The 17,586-nt window shown below is 48.7% G+C and overlaps 6 protein-coding genes across 6 annotated transcripts; 4 read left to right on the forward strand and 2 right to left on the reverse strand.

The window, feature by feature from the left end:
* Positions 1–296: 296 nt before the first annotated feature.
* Positions 297–1,091, reverse strand: PpBr36_10259 (uncharacterized protein; the record flags this gene model as incomplete). Its single annotated transcript, XM_029897372.1, has 1 exon — positions 297–1,091. One exon carries the CDS (start codon positions 1,089–1,091, stop codon positions 297–299), a length of 795 nt encoding a protein of 264 aa, XP_029744387.1.
* Positions 1,092–5,205: 4,114 nt separating this feature from the next.
* PpBr36_10260 (uncharacterized protein) lies at positions 5,206–5,677 on the forward strand (the record flags this gene model as incomplete). Its single annotated transcript, XM_029897373.1, has 2 exons — positions 5,206–5,352; positions 5,468–5,677. Coding segments are annotated over 2 exons (357 nt in total), but the record flags the coding sequence as incomplete, so codon positions are not given.
* A 501-nt stretch (positions 5,678–6,178) lies between these two features.
* PpBr36_10261 (uncharacterized protein) lies at positions 6,179–7,336 on the forward strand (the record flags this gene model as incomplete). The annotated part of the gene is made up of 2 exons (XM_029897374.1): positions 6,179–6,641; positions 6,783–7,336. 2 exons carry the CDS (start codon positions 6,179–6,181, stop codon positions 7,334–7,336), a joined length of 1,017 nt encoding a protein of 338 aa, XP_029744233.1.
* Positions 7,337–8,968: 1,632 nt separating this feature from the next.
* On the forward strand, positions 8,969–9,267 carry PpBr36_10262 (uncharacterized protein; the record flags this gene model as incomplete). The annotated part of the gene is made up of 2 exons (XM_029897375.1): positions 8,969–9,070; positions 9,148–9,267. The coding sequence occupies 2 exons, from the start codon at positions 8,969–8,971 to the stop codon at positions 9,265–9,267; spliced, it is 222 nt and encodes a 73-aa protein (XP_029744363.1).
* Positions 9,268–12,501: 3,234 nt separating this feature from the next.
* On the reverse strand, positions 12,502–15,133 carry PpBr36_10263 (uncharacterized protein; the record flags this gene model as incomplete). The annotated part of the gene is made up of 11 exons (XM_029897376.1): positions 12,502–12,798; positions 12,878–12,988; positions 13,076–13,186; positions 13,263–13,654; positions 13,732–13,893; positions 13,978–14,126; positions 14,193–14,253; positions 14,327–14,434; positions 14,604–14,681; positions 14,774–14,900; positions 15,017–15,133. 11 exons carry the CDS (start codon positions 15,131–15,133, stop codon positions 12,502–12,504), a joined length of 1,713 nt encoding a protein of 570 aa, XP_029744232.1.
* A 926-nt stretch (positions 15,134–16,059) lies between these two features.
* On the forward strand, positions 16,060–17,475 carry PpBr36_10264 (uncharacterized protein; the record flags this gene model as incomplete). Its single annotated transcript, XM_029897377.1, has 4 exons — positions 16,060–16,135; positions 16,219–16,515; positions 16,642–17,259; positions 17,378–17,475. The coding sequence occupies 4 exons, from the start codon at positions 16,060–16,062 to the stop codon at positions 17,473–17,475; spliced, it is 1,089 nt and encodes a 362-aa protein (XP_029744365.1).
* Between the last annotated feature and the right edge of the window lie 111 nt (positions 17,476–17,586).

Consider the following 17,586-nt stretch of genomic DNA (forward strand, 5'->3'; position numbering starts at 1 on the left):
AATGCAAGGACTCAACCCTGCCCGTGGACCAATAATACGCCCGACCGAGCCCAGGATTCTGGCGGTTGGTTGCCCCTGGGCCTGTCGCCAAACAAGTAAAAACATGCCACTTGAACACTGCCCCTCACAGCTGCAGAACCTAGTATGGAATGCACGTTTGATTTTGCATAGCTACTTATTTCTTCATGTTCGAGAGCTCCAAACTATTTGGGCATTGTTAAGCCCAAGTGCCATGTTTTGGTCTACATGCCGCCGACATAAATCGTCGCGGAGTCATCTCCTCAAATCAAACCATTTTAGTCGACCCTCTCGAACTTGACCGTGAAGAAGCCTTGCGGGGCAGTTCTGTATTCGTAAGTCCTCCACTCGTGATCATTGTCGTAGCCAGCGCGGCCAACACCGTACCCGGGGAGCCAGATGCCTCCGTAGTCCGTCGCCGAAGAGAGCTGCGAGTAGATTTTGTAGTGCTTCTGTCCCGTGTTGTCAGTTCCGGCCGACTCGAACATCCACTGCGACGAGAGCTGGTTTTTGCCAAGGGTGACGTCATCGCTGCCGGACTTCATCCCGAGCAGCCAGTCGGAGCCACGCCAGTCGGAGCCGCCAGGGTAGCGGATGCCAAAGACGTTTGCATTGGGCTTGTTCCCGCTCAGCATGTGGTTGTCGAACTTGAGGTGCAACCCGTCGTTCCATTTGGAGTTGAAGACGACCCTCTTCTTGTTGCCGTTCTCGTAGTCGACCATGCGCTTGGCTGAGTCGGGGACGTTGCCTTCTCTAAAGTTGTATCTCGTGTCCCACAGAATTGGGCGGTTCTTTGTGTCTCGTAGGTCCGAGAACCGCACAAAGTTATAGGAGGCTGCGGGGGCTACAACGACATTGCCGTTCTCATCCAATTGCTTGATTTTGACCTTGTCACTGTTGACGTCGAATGGCTGGCGGATGTGCTCCATCATCTGGGCGTCGAATTCGGGCGAGATGTTTGGCCAGGGAGATCCCTCCTCGGTGTGGACCTGGAGTTCCACGTCTTTGGCGACGTTGCCGTTTCCGTTACCGTTGGCAACATCGCTGACATCAGTGTTGGTGGCTGAAGACATGGCGTTCAGTTGAAGAATTGGGGTTTGGAGATGGTGTCTGGAGATTGTCTTGTAATGTGGTGGCTTGTGGATTCATTTGACTCTTGGACGAAAAGAACGCAAGCACACATACATTTATAGTCTTTTTCTTTGCCATGAGCAGTCCAATGGTCTTTGGCTTCTCGCTGGACTCTCCAGCTGAAGCTGCATCTTTGGACTTTGCGCATTGAACAGAGCCTGTTCAACAGTTCGTATGTTGCATGCATATGGCGCTCAACAAATCCATAATTGAAGCTGCTGCTGAGAGGGCGGTCAACCTGCAGTTGTCGCCGGCCGCTCTCGACTCGGACCGACGCGACCGTGGCGCACCTGCATGTCATATGCTAGATGGCGGAGAGTGTTACATTGACATGCAGGGTGTTCGCCATTCGGGGTAAAGACCCTGATGTTGGGCACCCCCAAACTCTGGCAACCCAATGAAGCCTTTACTTCTCGACGAGAACAGGTGACCTTTTGGGCAAATTGGTGAAACAACACGACAGTGTATTCGCACTATTGGTCTTTGGTTTGACTGAGGTACTCAATAGAAGGAGAGGCGTTATACAAGGGCGAGGGTGCTTTTGTAGAGCTCTCCAGCCTCTCCTAGCATTTGAACCTCGGAATTTTACAACATACATGCAGATGATGAGTTGTACTCTAGAGCTGGTAGTTTCTTTCTTTGTCCAGCACAGGCATTGGTGGTTTTCTGTGCACAGATATGCACCCTTGCTTATCCCACTCAGCACTGCAATGACTGCATAACCAAGATGCAGACCCTTTCCCAACCAAAAGCATTTGATGACTGTTTCTGCACATGTCCATAATGGCTGGATGACGGTGCATATTACAAATTAACCAGTTGATATTTGCAAAGATGCCGCCATATCGTGGTTCTTGCGTATACTAAGCCAAGGATTCTGCCGCCTTGCGGCCTTTCTTTCCTTGATGTCCTCGGTCGGAGTAGGACGTCCATTCGGTGGCGTCCCTCTGGAGCCCTGAATATCGGCTCTTCGTACTGTGGCGTCATACAACGACTGCCCCTGCTCTAGTCTTGGATAGAGGCAAGCCAAACCTGGACGCCCGGGACCATTTGACAACTACAGCTAGCTAAGCAACTTGTCTAGACTAATATGGCTTACAGAAGAGGAAAGCGATTAAGGTTTACGAAGTTGGCAATTGTCCTCCGCGCTCGACTCCTGCCGATCGGATTGCTCCTAGTCTTCCCTTTACTGGCTAATGGCGAGACACATTTGAGCAGGTATGTCTGTAGATTGATCCATTGTTAGTTTCAGGGCTCATCCCTGAAGCCCAGAGCTCCACAATTGATCTATTTCGTTCGCTTCGCTCCATTTCGTATCTTAATTACGGTTTTGCAATATATTTGTGGCTCTATCCAAAAAAACGTTTTGGTTTAGGTTTAAGGACAGTTTGTCAATTTTCGCCGTTTTTAACGGTATTTTAGGTATTTTGGCGACAACTATTTCCTGATTATTCCATTACCACGCAAAATATTCAAAAAAGAAAATATCGTTAAAAATAGGAATTGGTAAATTCTTTTTATAAATTTAAAGCTTTCTGCACACGGTACCCCAGTTAAAAACTGGATATAGCCCGCTTTTTATCCGTTTATAGCGGTGTCCCATTATTAGTTTATGACTGTTATAAATATCTATTTCCTATTTTATTGAAAACAATTAGAATCCATTACAAATTATGTATACAAAATCGTATAAGCCAAAGGAATTTTTACATATCAATTTATTAATTTTACAATCCCTATGAAATATATTATGTAATACGTTATATATCCACTTTAAACACCATTCATACCTATTTCCCATTCTATTGGTAACAATTATGGTCCGTCAAAATTTATGTATAAAGGATCGTATAAACGAAAAGAATCTTTATATATAAATCTTGTTATGAATAACGTTAAACCATTAATTTCAAAATCCGTATAAGGTATATATTATACAATTCGTTATATATCCACCCAATTCAAATCTATTATTCCCGCAAATGTTTATAAATTTGTACCAATATATATATATATATATATATATATATTATATATAACGTCGGGTACCCCCTGATGGCAACCCCCCTGTTGGCCACACCTAAAAATCTAACAACGAAATACGTACTTTTATAAACTAATTGAAATATAAAACTATCAACGCACAAAAATACAGTCGTTTTCAGGCTGTTCCGGTTTATTAACCTTTTTTTCATCAGCTTAAAGTTCCAGATTTTTTATATTATTTTCCTACAATCCAATAATATTTTATTTATTAACTAAAAACTCGTTTGGATCCGGAAATACCCTTTTTTTCGCCGGCCGTATTACTTCCAATTGTGCTTGCAATAAGCTGATTTTTTACTGCGCGTTAAACAACAATATATTTTTAATTTCGAAACTTTTTTGGACTATTGCAAATCAAAAACGTACAATAGCGTTGGTTTTATTGTGAGCCTAACGGCCTTTTGTGCTTATACATGCACAGAAAATCTGCGACCACAACGGGATTCGAACTCACGCATTTCAACAACGTATATATGATATAGATTATGGTACATGCATTATGCCACTAAGCTAGACTATATATAACGTATTTGTTTTTTGTTGTAACTATGAACAAAGACGTGATATATAAAGCTTTGTGTGTATAAACGCGTATACGTTTTACTTATTATTTATTTATTTATTTGATGCAGGGCGACTAATCAAATTAGCCTGTGCTAGCCGTTATAAGATGATGCGGGGTAGCTAATATAATTAGCCCTGCGCTAGCCATATTCACGCTAAAATCCTATTATATTATTTAGCTGGTATTAAATCTCTAATTATTTGTTACGGAAATATAGTATCAAAAGTAAAATTACCACCCAATCACTTACTGAGGGGTTTTAACAGTTTTAAATTATTGGGATTTAATAACAACCATTAAACAATCCACCGTTCATCCTTGAATCGAACCCGCGGGGTGTTCCGACCTTGATAAGCAACATTCATTCGTTATTGCATAAACCGACATCCAACCGCGTTCAAGACAGTAGGCCCTGCTAGGGCTTCATAGATTAAAGCATAGTGAACTCGTGGGGCCGACAAAGTTGGCGATGGGGCAAGCATGGGGAACTTTGTCGGGGTGAATCTCAGCAGTCTCTGTGACACTCGGTCCACATATACCAATCCTCAACGCGGTCAGCTCAGGTACTTTCTTTGCTAGTCTCGACAAAACCAAGTTTGTAATGATGAGGAACCATTGCGAAATAGGGAATATCAGCCCAATATTGCGCAACCTTTCAAAATTTGAGCATGAGCTGGTTGAGAAGGCATAAGAGGAAACCGACGACAGCGAGACAGGGCAGACATTAGTGCACCCGGTAAGACCTCATGGGCTTTTGAATCAGGCCATGGTGCAGTTTTCTGATGCTGATTGGCTACATAATGGATCACATTCGCTATCAGCAATGGTCAGACATGTGCAGTTGCTAGTTGTTGATGCTGACACATGCATGCCGACCAAGGATCCGCATAATTTCATCCCTTCAGCCAGAGGCGCAATTTCGCCCTCTTGGATTCTTGTGAGCAGTTCGTTACACTCCATTAGTCCGTCAGGAGAAACATAACGGCGAAATTTTGAGACAGCCGAGCATTGTCGCTCGCGTACAAGATTCGAATCTGTTCTTACCCCAATGATAAAAGAAATAGTCCAAAAGAGAGTATCGAAGAATCCACTGTACCAGAAGGCTAGAATAAACGGGGCCTGAAACATATCATAGAAAGTGACCAACGGCTTCTATCTCCAGAGGAAGATCAACGCCCAAGTCTACCCTTAAATTGGTAAGGCGTGCCCGCAAGCACTGCAAGAAAGAATGATTCCGGCCCAACTGGGCGAAGACCGGAACACTTGGTTCTATATTGACGTAAAAAGTAAGGTATTATGTTATTCGCAAGATTTCTTTTTCCCCTTCTTCTTTTCCAAAGCATGCGTGCGGAAAGAGGTCAACTGAAGCTCGATTAACCCGCATCGGAATATATTTGCCTGGATTCTTTCGTCTGGTTAATAAAAGGAGCCATGTCTCATCAGATACCGGACCACTTAAAAGGAGCAAGTTGACCTTGTCATGCGACAACTGCCGTTGGGCCTCAGCGGGACAGCGGCCCCACCTTCCAGGCGATGAAGAGCACATCCGAGCTGATCTTCATGGAAGAAAGTCCCCCGAGCGCACACACAGAGTTTCTTTTTTTTCTTCTCCAATGCTGTGAAATGCCGGTGGCACTTGTTTTCTGGCAACAATAAAAAATCGCTCGACAAGCCTGTCCAGCCATGGTTCAACTGTTCAATATCCAGCCAGAGCCCCCGCAATTGATTCCTGGGTATTCGGAAGCTATTGGTGGAAAGAACTATTCTTGTGAAACCAAGGCAGAGACCAACAAGAGCAACAACGGTTCCCAGGTACGCTACCAAAAAAAGATGATTGATTTTCGGGAGATGCCCATCCGCCAACTTCCAGTTTTGGCAAATGGCGCCCTCATTTTATGCAAGCCAAGGCCCAATTGATGTTGAAGTTCCGAGAACAGGTCAAGGGGCGCAACGGTAGATGTGGGTAGCACAGCAGGATGCACGAGGGGGATTTTTGTTTTTTTTTTGCTTGTAACAATTGCCGACATGCTGACGTTGGGCTTGTTAATCCGGGGTAAACAGGGGCCTTGTTCTTTGCGGCTCTTGGCATTTCCCTTTCTTATTTTCGACGTCTGTCGCACCATGCGCCTTGTTAATTTCCGGCCCCCCCTGGGTCCATCGTAATGTTGCCCCGCTGTGAGTAAGAGCAGCAACTAAAGCGGCCAGGATATACGCGGTGCTAATAGGTGCGTCTTCTGGGGGACCGGAGCGGAAACCTCCATGTCCAAGCCGGAAAATACGAAAAAAAAGGCCTTCGGGTTCGTATAAGAAGAGCCGCCCCATGTGACTGTGATTGTCCATCGCACTTCTGGCTGTCCTCCAGTCTCAAGCCGTTTCTCCTTTCCTCCATCACTGGCATCAGACCAAGACAGGCCCAAGATGCTCTCCGTCCTAAGCACAGGTCTCGCCCTGTTGGGTGCCGTGCAGACCTGCCTCGCCGCACCTACGGCGGGCTGCGGAAAGGCGGCTCCATCCTCTGGCACAAAGTCCATCACGGTCAACGGACGCCAGCGACAATACATCCTGCAGCTGCCGTCCAGCTACAACGCACAGACCGCCCACAGGCTCGTTTTCGGCTTCCACTGGCGCGACGGGTCCATGAATGACGTGGCCAACGGGCAGTTTTACGGACTGAGACCCCTGGCCGGGAACACGGCCATCTTTGTTGCCCCCAACGGGCTCAACAATGGCTGGGCCAACAGCGGCGGCGAGGACATTGCCTTTGTTGACGCGATCCTGAACAGCGTCAAGAACGACTTGTGCATCAACGACGCCGAGATCTTTGCCACCGGCTGGAGTTATGGTGGCGCCATGAGCCACAGCGTCGCTTGCTCGCGGCCGGGTATGTTTTTTTTTTTCTTCTTTTTGTCTCACAGTCTTCTTCTTCACCTTGTTCACAATGTTCCCCAGCTTCATCATCATCCCATCGTCCTGCCAAAACAGATTCAGAAAACTAACGACCTCTCACCCACAAAAACTTCAGACGTCTTCAAGGCCGTCTCCGTCATTTCCGGCGCCCTCCTCTCCGGGTGCTCGGGCGGCAACAGTCCCGTCGCATACCTCGGCATCCATGGCGCCGCCGACAATGTCCTGGGCATCGGGCTCGGCCGCCAGCTGCGCGACAAGTGGCTGACTACCAACGGGTGCCAGTCCAAGTCGGCTTCCGACCCAGGGGCGGGAGCCCAGCAGCACATCAAGACTACCTACACCTGCTCGCGCGCCGCCGTCACCTGGATCGGCCACGGCGGCGGTCACGTCCCCGACCCGAGCGGCACGGGTGGTCAGAAGTTTGCGCCCGGCGAGACTTGGAGCTTCTTCAATGCTGCGGTTGGTGGGGGAGGTGGAGGTGGTGGTGATGATGGCGGCGGCGGCGGCGGGGGTGGCGGTGGTGGTGGTGGTGGTGGTGGTGGGGGAACCCCAAGCCCAAGCTGCGCCGCGCGATGGGGACAGTGCGGCGGTCAGGGATGGTCGGGGCCGACGTGCTGCTCCGAGGGAACTTGCACTGCATCAAACCAATGGTACTCGCAATGTATCTAAGTCATGTGTTTGTTTGAAGTGTCAGGGACTTGTATTGTCGGAATGAACCATGCAGTCAATTGAGCAACCTCACCTCAGAACATTATCACCCTCGACGGGCACCTATGGCTGGATTAACCGCCGTATCGTCTCTGACTTGGCTTCTGTTTTTAATTGAGCCTTGACCTTTCAAAGACATTCTAAACTGTCTAAGTCCGTGCAGATCGTTCTGAAGACTTGTTCGAATTCGTGCATAACATGTGATTCTGTTCTTCATATTGATGGGGCAGTAAGAGAGAGTATTTATCAACCTGCTTTCCTATCGACTTATTCGACAGATCGATACAAGAGTTGGGAATCCCATGTTGTACAGGAACAGTCAGTTCAAAATGCGCTACTGCGTCGTAAAAACAACGAACTTTAACCTAAACGGTTCCATCCGCGAATTTAGAGTCTACAAGGTTTAGAGGCTAATATACCTTTAACATGTAAGTACCCACTCAGTGAAAAGGACACCAATCTACATCGGTTACAAAAGAATTGGGAAATAATTGGGAACGCGTGCATATTGTATATATACGTACCAAAAAAGAAAAAGGAAAAAGTGTCCTCACCAAGGGAGGAGATCAGTGATTTCTACGCGCCCTAGTGGGGCGAGTCAGGATATGTAACTGGAGAAGTGGATTGCATCTCCACCGCCATTATTCACCGACAACGACAAGATTCGAACTTGTGCGGCCGAAGCCATCAGATAATCTCGGGGAGAAGCTGGACGCTAATTCCGTTCGAGTCTGACCCATTAACCACTCTGGCACGTTGCCTTATGTTTTCGCTGGCGAGATTTAGGCGTTTTCTTGCAAAGTCTATGCCAAGGGGAATGGCAAACATTCTCGGACGCCCCGTCGGGAGTGGAATGGAAAAGATTGTGGCACCACATAGAGGCCTGTCTTTGTAGTGGCTATTGATCAATGTGCAGATGAGCACGTGAGCAAATCACGCATCAACAATTTTGACTGGTCTCTGCGATCATGTAGATACATGGCTAGAGATAGCTAGACAGAATGCATGCAGAAACACGACTTGTCCTGTTCTGTTATTTTAGAGAGCGCAGCCATTGCACTTTCTACCGTCAGTTGTTCTATTTTTGCGAGCTATACATGCAGCTCTAAGTCTTGATCCCCTGAACAGCTGGGATCCCAGCAGGGGTTGATAAGGTTCAAATCTCGTCTTTGTTGCCTCAATGAGTGTCCTGGTACCACGTGGGTGAACCTCTTGATCTCACCGTGCGCAGTGGGGTCTTGTTTTGAAACGCTGGTTTGGCTGGGCTGTGCGAGCGTTTACATGAATATGACCATTTTGGGGAGAACTCCACCACAACGTCTCACCCCCAGACTTCTAATTATACTAATATTATTCGAGATATCGTGCACACAGGTTGACAAGAACGACTTTATAAAAGGATCCTGATCGTCTCTTGCTCGATTCCAATCTTTTCATTTCATCCCATCCTCTCGACATCATACATTCTCATCTCTTATTTTTTTTTTTTTTTTTTTTTCTTTTCGTCCAAACATCTTGACTTCCCTAGGCAGTGCCTACTTTTTCTACGTCCTTTTTTTTCGACAACCAAACAAACCTCGAACCCACATCAAAATGCGCTGCACCGTCCTCATCGGCTCTCTCTTCGCCGCCTTGGCCATCGCTGCCCCTACCCCTATCGATGCAGAGGATGCCGTCGCTGTCGACAAGCGCTGTGTAGGCCTACCTTGGTCCCAGTTGGCAGACAGCATATTCAAGCAGCGATACTAACAAAGGTTGCCCCTCTAATTTAGACCGCATACACTTGCTCCAACATAGAGACCGACAAGTGGCGGGAAAAGAACTCGCCCCGCCCTGGCGAGAGCTCTGGGGTTTCTGATACTATCAAGAAGTTGATCTCGCGTGGGGAATGACCGGGAAGCGGTCAGATAGGCATGCGCCTTAGATACGGGAGGAAATTATGATAGCTCACAGCTCATGTACGAATACACCTGTGGTTGCTTGGATTTGCCATTTTTCTCTGTGACTCGTCAGCAGCTGTGTCTGCTATGACGTTTTTGCCGTGTGTGCTACAGCATTGCGGGTTTATCGGAAAAAAACGTCTCCGGTCTCCCTGTATACTGTTGCTGTTTGTCTCTCGATTGCCTCTTCAAATAAGCGCGGTGGTACCGTTGGTCTCACTTGTGGGGAGCATAGCATATGTATGGTAAAGATGAGATGGATACCACCGTGCAGGTGTTTGGGATCCTCACCACCGAAAAGGCCAAGAACGTTTCAGATCGCCATGAGAGTCGACGAAATACCGTTGGCGACTACGAGAATAGCATGTCCTAGGAGCGAACCCCCCTGCAACGCTCCTGTTTGATGTGCGGCGCGGCACCCACGCCCCCTGTTTTGTTGGTGCACAGCACAGCACCTGTCCAAAAATAACGCAACGATCCCAAAATGAGAGCAAGACGCATGGGTTTTAACGATACATAATTGAATTGATCCAAAATATTCCCAAACAGAAAAACTTTTCAATGTGAGATTTAAAAGTTCATGTTTTTACTATATACCAATAATGGCAGATTTGCTTGTTAATTGTAATGGTAAATATCAATACAAGCGATTAAAAATTGGTGAATACCGTTACGGTGCGTTACAGGGGATATATAAAGGATGCAATTTTTGTCAAATTTAATTATTTTTATATCGAAACTTTATTATATAAACATCTTATCAGATTTTTATTTGATTCGCAAATCACGAGATTGAGATTTTTATACTGGAAAAGCTATGGTCTTGTGGAAATGGCGACTTTTGGTGTGGGTTTGGGATCGTTGCGTTATTTTTGGACAGGTGCTGTCCCCGAGAGGCTGGGTGATCTTTTCCTCTTGGTCGTTTACCTTGTACTCTGTGTTGATACCCTAACTTGAAATAACCTTGAAATGAATTGCGGGTCGAATACACATCACCGGTAAGCTGCACCCAAGTTGACACTTATGGGGGTCCCTTCAACGAGCCTAGCCGCCATGCCTTGGAGTGCTAATTTGTATCGTGGTTGCAAGGGTGAATAAAATCGTGGTGCCATGTGCGGGAGCGTCAGGGTGCGGAGTCATAAACTTGATCGTTAGGCGATCTTTGCTTAAGCTTGGCGGTACGACAAATGTAGACCTAAAACTTTGGAAAAGTTTAAAAAACCCTGTAGGTGACCCCCAGAATGGTACCACCTGGGATTCGCAAGTCCCAAGGAGTCTGGTCCTCCCCCACAATGATGCTTGCAAATGAACGCACGGAACATACGCTATCACTAAGGCCGAGTAGTACAACTCGCCACCAAGTGACAAAGTGATATCAACAGCTGGCCCCATCGCTCTGAGCTAGGTAGAAGGAAAAGATGCTACATACCTCTTCCAGGATGATTCAAGCTTCTCAGGCAAACCCCAGTTAACCTTTCAAAGTTCAATCTACCTCGTATTTGTAAAGCAGTTGTGCTACGTAAACATCTCCAATGCTGTAACCGTTTCTTTCTGGTCAGTCTTCTCTAGCAGGGCAGTACGCTTTTCCAACGGTGCAGCACCAAGGCTGCTAGAGTCTGGATTTCAAAATCACCACTGAATTTGTTCGATTCCATCTCAGACTACAGAGCTTTTGGGGGTATCAACAATGTTGGGGATTTATAATAGAGCCTTCGATCCCAAGTCAATGGGACAATGTCAGTGGATTCGGGGTATGATGTAAGAGTTTACAGGTTCGGTCACCACAAGCCAAATCTTGCCTTCTTTCAATTCATTATACCAGGCTCGATTACAGCGGCTAGCAAGACTGTGCCAACAAAAAAGCTTTTGAAATCTCCCCCACGATCAAAAACTGTTTCAAGTACCAGCCTACAACACAGTCAGGAAACATCATCAAGGCGAGTCCCACTCGAAATGCACTGTGGGTGAAACTTCCGATGCGGAGTAACCGCCTCCACTGTGTACGCGGCACAATCGCTACATTTATACACAAGAAGTCTCCAAGGTTTTATCGACATTGTTTCGAAATCATTTAAGCATGAAAAATACTTATAGCTTGGACGGGTGGATGTATACATCCTGACATTCTCCCCATGAAGATATTATGAATTCCTTTCTTGCGGGGCTTTAGTCTAGTAACTAGTAACCATCTCCTACCTGTTCCTCCGATATCGTTTCAACGAATATCTGCCTGTTGCCAGGACCAGAGCCAAGGCCAGAATGCCAAGAAAAGTACAGAAGCAGGACGGTAGTTTGGTTTGTCGTCCTCCGGACTGATGTGCAGTTTGTAGACGGCAGCAATGTTGGCACCCGTGATGGTTCTGTTGAGAAATGTTTTAGTTATTCAGCATTATATAGGCTGCACTCTATGGGATGCCCGCTGCTCCGATGAAAAAGGAAAACTTTGTTTAAGAAACAAAAACACTTAGCCATAGCGAGAGATCATTCCCCTGAGTCCTTGCATGTAAGTGACATGCAAGTAATGTTGAGAGGACCAGGAAATGGTTGCGCATGCCTGCGTTTCGGACAATGGGAAAATACTTTACCCCGAGGTTGCTCACGCGCGTAAAGAACAATGCGAGAACGTAACCAATCATACGCAGAAAAGACCCTGCCGTGACTGTCTCGCCTCACTTGTCAGTACAATAACATGAGGATTATTGGTAAAACAGCGATACATCAGCGAACATTGCGGACGGGTAATTACAGAAAAAAAGAAAAACAGACAAACGATTTAGAAATCCAGCTAAATAGGAGCGGTACAGACAGTCCTAGTAACAAACTAACTAGTGCGAGAGCGTTGCTGTCCAGGTACGGGAATCCGGAGCCCTTTAGTATGGACGGACCACAAGTATCGAATGCGCGGAGCAGATTGTTGCTGAAGGTGACGAGTACCTGGACCCAAGGAAAGCAGTTGGGAAACTGGGCACACCTTGGTGTCAAATCCAGAACTATTTTGGTATCCGCCAACTCGCTACATGACTGGCTCTTGTGGCGACTCGAGTTGCTGGCGAGAGCCGGCCGTATATTTTCGACTTGGCTAGATGTACAAGGATCAGGCTCGAGGCAGCCCACGCCCTCTTTGCTTCTGCGCTGTAGAACGCCCGCTGTAGCCTGACAAGCAGTTCATCTCATAAAATCACAGTTTCATCGCCGCCCGGCCTGCTCCTCCGCAGTCATCGCCACCACATCCAGCGCCGCTCCCGGCTCCGTGGGCAACGTCCTGCTGCCACTATTCTTCTCATCGTCTTCCGTCTTGTTGCCATCACTTTTCGCCTCGTCTGCTTGCGTCTGCCCCTCCTGCACCTGCTCCGGGTCGGGCTGCCTCTTCTTCCAGCGCGCCATGTACCAGGAGCCAAACATGAGTCCGCTGTACATGAGGAACTGGAAGACGGTCGAGGCCGGGTATCCCTTTTTCCATTCTGGGGCTTCAACTGCGGGGAACTGGTGTCGAAGAATAGTGGTCAGTATACTCGAGGTATTCCGTGGGGGCACAGAGGGGAGGGGCATGCTTGAAACTCACAATCAACAGAGGCACCCATATACTGGTCGAGAAGCCCATTGTCATCATCGACGAGATGATGAGGCCGCGCTCGCCATAGTTCTCCTTGAGGGTAAAGTTCACCCACGTGTACTGGGTGTCGAAAAGGGCAGGTATTAGTGTCAGTTGTATCAAGCATTTTTTGTAGGCAGGGTGAGAGGTTGCGGTGGATTTACGAACCAGAATCGGCGACGCCATGCCGGAGAAGCCACCGAAGTAAAAGGCCACAAACTTGAGAGCGTTGGGGATGTTCCAGATGGAAAGCATCAGACATGCAAAGAACATGGTGGACTGCGTGCGGACACTCGGTTAGCAAGCACCCCCTGACATGGTACTCGAGGGCAAGATAAAAAAAAAAATCGCATACAAATTGAAATGTCCAGAGACCCCGTAGACTCAGAGTGCCCGCCAACGTTGTACCCAGCCAGGAGCTGAATGCGCGAATCAGGTCGATAAACGTCGGCAGCACATTAACCATCTCGATGGGGTAGTTGCTGGCACGGAGCCATAGTGCCATGTACGTCGTCCAGTAGTTTGTCAAGACCAGGCAGATGTAGGTCGGCACGCAGATCCACCACATGGGCCGGCTGAGCGTGTACTTGAACGTCTTCCACGTGATGCCCTCCTTTTCCACCACGGGTATGCGCTTGACGGCAAGGGCGTGCTCCTCCTCCGTCATCCACCACCGGCGTTTCGAGATGGGCAGCCCGGGCCAGACGGCGTATCCGAGGAAGGAAATGGGCAGCGTGATGATGCCGTCTTGACGGGGAGGGTCAGCCGTCGCAACACCTTACTGCCCGTTGCTGCAAGAGTCTGCTTGCGGGGCTTGAACTTACGAATGATGAACAACCAGCGCCAGCCAGCCCGGCCCATGACTCCGTTGAGGTTTCTGTAGGCGGCCGCTTGGAGGTATCCAGAGAACATGGAGCCGAGGGAGTTGCCCATGAACCAAACCCCAGCGCGCTTGAAGACCTCGTCATTTTTGTACCAGCTCCCCACTGCGGCAGCAAGACGATGATATTCCGTTAGTCATGTCTGGCCAGGCGGGATTCGGGATTTTGGAGTGGAAAAGATGTCCGTACAAATCAAATGTGTTCCACCAAAAGAGGAAGCCTCCAGAAAGCCGGTCAAGGCCCGCAGCACGTAGAGGTGCCAGTTTTGAGTCACTGTGGATTGGCAGAAGCCGATAATGGCCCAGGATATCTGCAAAGTTGGGAGAAGCCAGATAGCCCTTGTAGTAGCAAAGTTAGGATCTTATGACCTAGCCGGACATAGGTGCATAGTCGGTTCAACTCACAGTTTGCCCTTTGTCTGTAGCGTCATCAAAGGGATTTGTCCCAACACGTAGGCCGTGTTGTCTTTTTTTTTTTTTCAGAAGAGTGTGGTTAGTGGAGCGCAACCACGGAGCCTATCATGGGATATGGAGCTCACAGGCCATCTTGTAGTAGTTTAGCTCATTTCCAAAGGCGTTGAGGTCCTCTCGCATGCCCGAGACGTAAGCATTGGTGATGTTTTGTTGTCCTAGAAACTGTGAGCGGTCGATGAGGTATCATTAGTATTTCCATTGACGATAGTCTTTGGCAACCTATGACAGGGATGCGTCAAGTTTCAAGGTTTTAGATTTAGGTCGACATACTCGACAAAAGACTGGCGAAAAAAGTCCATGTTAGCTTTACGTCGGACAGGGGTGGGGATGGCGATCACTTACAACTCAAAGACCCGAATATCAAGATTGCGAGATCCAGCTTCCTAAGCAGTTTCCTCTCCACTGGGGAGGAATCGGATGCTGCAAGTCATGACATTCCGCCGTCAGTCAGAACCTTGTAAAGAATTGCCTTGCATTGCGGCAAGTTGCTCCTGCAGGGGGAGACGACGCACGGTACCAGTCAAAAACAGATATTATGACGGCAATCGCCTTGTTCTGTTTGATGGCTTTTCCGACACCCATCTTTTCCTGGAACGCTGCAGTCCGAACAGTCGGAGGATGGTGTGCACTGCTACTGATCTGCGTAAAGGAAGAAAAGCTCCAACGACGTCGGACAAAGTTCCCTGGCTTACACAGATGAGATAATGAAGAAAACATGCGCTTCAGGACATCGCAACCCTTTATCAGGCAGCTACCTCGATCCGGAACGTCAGACCCTCGGCAGTAGCATAACTAGTATTGTCTGCAGCTATCTCTTGGCCAGCAAAAATATTTGCCTGGCTTATCTGGACGATATAACGCAATGGCAGCATGCATGGCGAACGTGTTATTGGTACTGGAGCACAGTTTCTGAGGGAGGGGTGGGGAAGATGAGGTTGACGTGCTTTGCTGTTCAGCCAACTGCGGGAGCTTCTTTGAACTCACCGAGAAACAACTGCATCATCCGATGGTGGGCGTGGGGTATGAACCACTACCGGCCCGAGATTAACAGTGTATAATATTAGAACCTCGTGGGGATTTGACCAATAACCGGGGCGTGGGGGTTTCCTTCAAGCGTTTTTTTTTTTTTTTTTGGTCGCACGAAATCCATGGAGCCAGAATATTTCCAACGGCTTATATCCCGAGCATGGAAATTGGTGGCCTTGGCAGCGTCTTGAAAGTGGAGATTCGAGGTCGCGTTTGGATATGATGCCATCGGGGATAGACATTGCGACAACGCGAAACTGTCATCCAGACGCGACGTTGGTGCGGGGTAGCAACCGGCAATGATGCTTTCTTTGTAATTGTTTCACTGACGGAAATGGAGTTATTTGATCGTCAGGTAGCTTATCTGCTTGTGGTTTGCATTGACTTGCCACCATTACCAAGGAAATAGACAAGCCTGATGACCCGAGGTATTTCCGGAGTCATCTCCCTTCTCCTGAATACTGCGCGGTTTTTTTGAAGTACCATCAGAAAAATCAGACTTGCGTGACCGGGCCTAGACGCAAAACTAGTTGTAGCAACCGTTTTGAGACTTGGCAGATGTGTGAGGGGAGCCATGAGCTCAATGCCTCGACCTGGAGATAAGACGGGGTTTGCTAGGCTGAATAAGTCAGTGATCTTGCTTGATGTACGTACCTTTGCTTGTAGAAGGGGAAAAAACATCAATTTATACAAAGGACCTTGCTGGCCCAAGCAGTCATTCGGTATCAAACTTCCCATCCCAAACAAAACCACGCGACACAACACCCAGAAAATGCCGTCCGCAGTCCCCAAATCATATCAATACACTCACGTGCCCGAGACCAAGGAGGATCTCGACTGGGCCGACCGTAAGTCCATTACTCCCGGGGACGCGGCCCAAGCAGCAAAAAATTGTTACAACTACCTGACAGAATCGTCCCCTTTGCCACAGTCCCAACCGTCGACCTCGCAAAGTATGGCACAGCCGATGGAAATGCAGAACTGGCCCAGACGTTGATCGAGGCCATCCGGACAAAGGGCTTCTTTTACGTCATCAACTATGGCATCTCTCAAGACGCCGTCGATCGCCAGTTCGCCCTGGGCCAGAGCTTTTACGAACTGCCGCTCGAGGAGAAGCTAAAGTACGTCCCGGACCTCGACAACGGCGTCTACAACGGCTACCGCCCAGCAGGTCGCCGCATCATGGGCAACGGACAGCCGGACAAGGTGGAGGTTTGGAACATGGCGAGTGCGTTGCTAGCAGCTGGCTATTTTCTTTCTCTCTCTTTTTTTATTCCTCTCTCTCTCTCTCTCTCTCTTTTTTCTCTCTCTTACATCTCGTACTCTCTCGTGCTGCTAACACACAGACAAACAGCAACCGACGGCCACATCACCCAGCCAGTCCCCCAGCTGGTGCAAGAGGCCCTGCCCGAGATCGAGTCGTTCGCCAAGGACCTGCACGACAAGGTGCTGGACCCGCTCAACCACCTGATCGCGCTGGCGCTGGAGCTGCCGCCCGACTTCTTCACCCGGCTGCACCGGTGGGACGTGCACGACGAGTCGCACCTCCGCTACATGAAGTACGGCCGGTACTCGGCCGAGGAGGTGGAGCGGCTGGCGGGCGGGCACTGGGCCGACGGCCACACGGACCTGGGCACCATCACGCTGCTGTTCCGGCAGCCCGTGGCCGCGCTGCAGATCAAGGACCACGTCACCGGCCAGTGGAAGTGGGCCAAGCCGCTCGACGCCAGCCTGACCGTCAACACGTGCGACGCCCTCAGCTTCCTGACGGGGGGTTACATCAAGTCCACCGTTCACAGGGTCACGCTCCCGCCCAAGGACCAGCGCGACGTCGACCGCTTGGGCCTGCTGTACTTTGCCAGGCCGCAGAATGATCTGGTGCTGAGCACGGTCGACTCGCCCGTGTTGAAGAGGGAAGGGTTCACGCAGAATGAATTCGAGGCCGGTGGGTTTCGAGTGCCTACCATGGGAGGTAAGCGCCATTTTCTTCTTTTTTTTTCTTTTTTGTTTTGTTGAAACATTGAAGCCCAAGGCAAACAGATGCCACCTTAAGGACAGGCTAACTCATTCATTCCTATTGGTCTCACTAGAATTCACGACCCTCAAGCAAAAGTGGCAGCAAAGCAAAGGGAGTAAGAGGAAGGAGGAGCTGATCCTACCGGGGTTCTCGGGCAAGATCATCAACTGAGATAATTAGCCATTCCTCCAAATAACAAACAGTGCCTTAAGGTGGTTGGCCCCTCAAATACAAAGTCTGATGTACAAAAGCCAGCCAGTTCATTTGGTCATCGTACTGATG

Source organism: Pyricularia pennisetigena, assembly GCF_004337985.1.
Source record: "Pyricularia pennisetigena strain Br36 chromosome 4 map unlocalized Pyricularia_pennisetigena_Br36_Scf_9, whole genome shotgun sequence".
Lineage (NCBI taxonomy): Eukaryota > Fungi > Ascomycota > Sordariomycetes > Magnaporthales > Pyriculariaceae > Pyricularia > Pyricularia pennisetigena.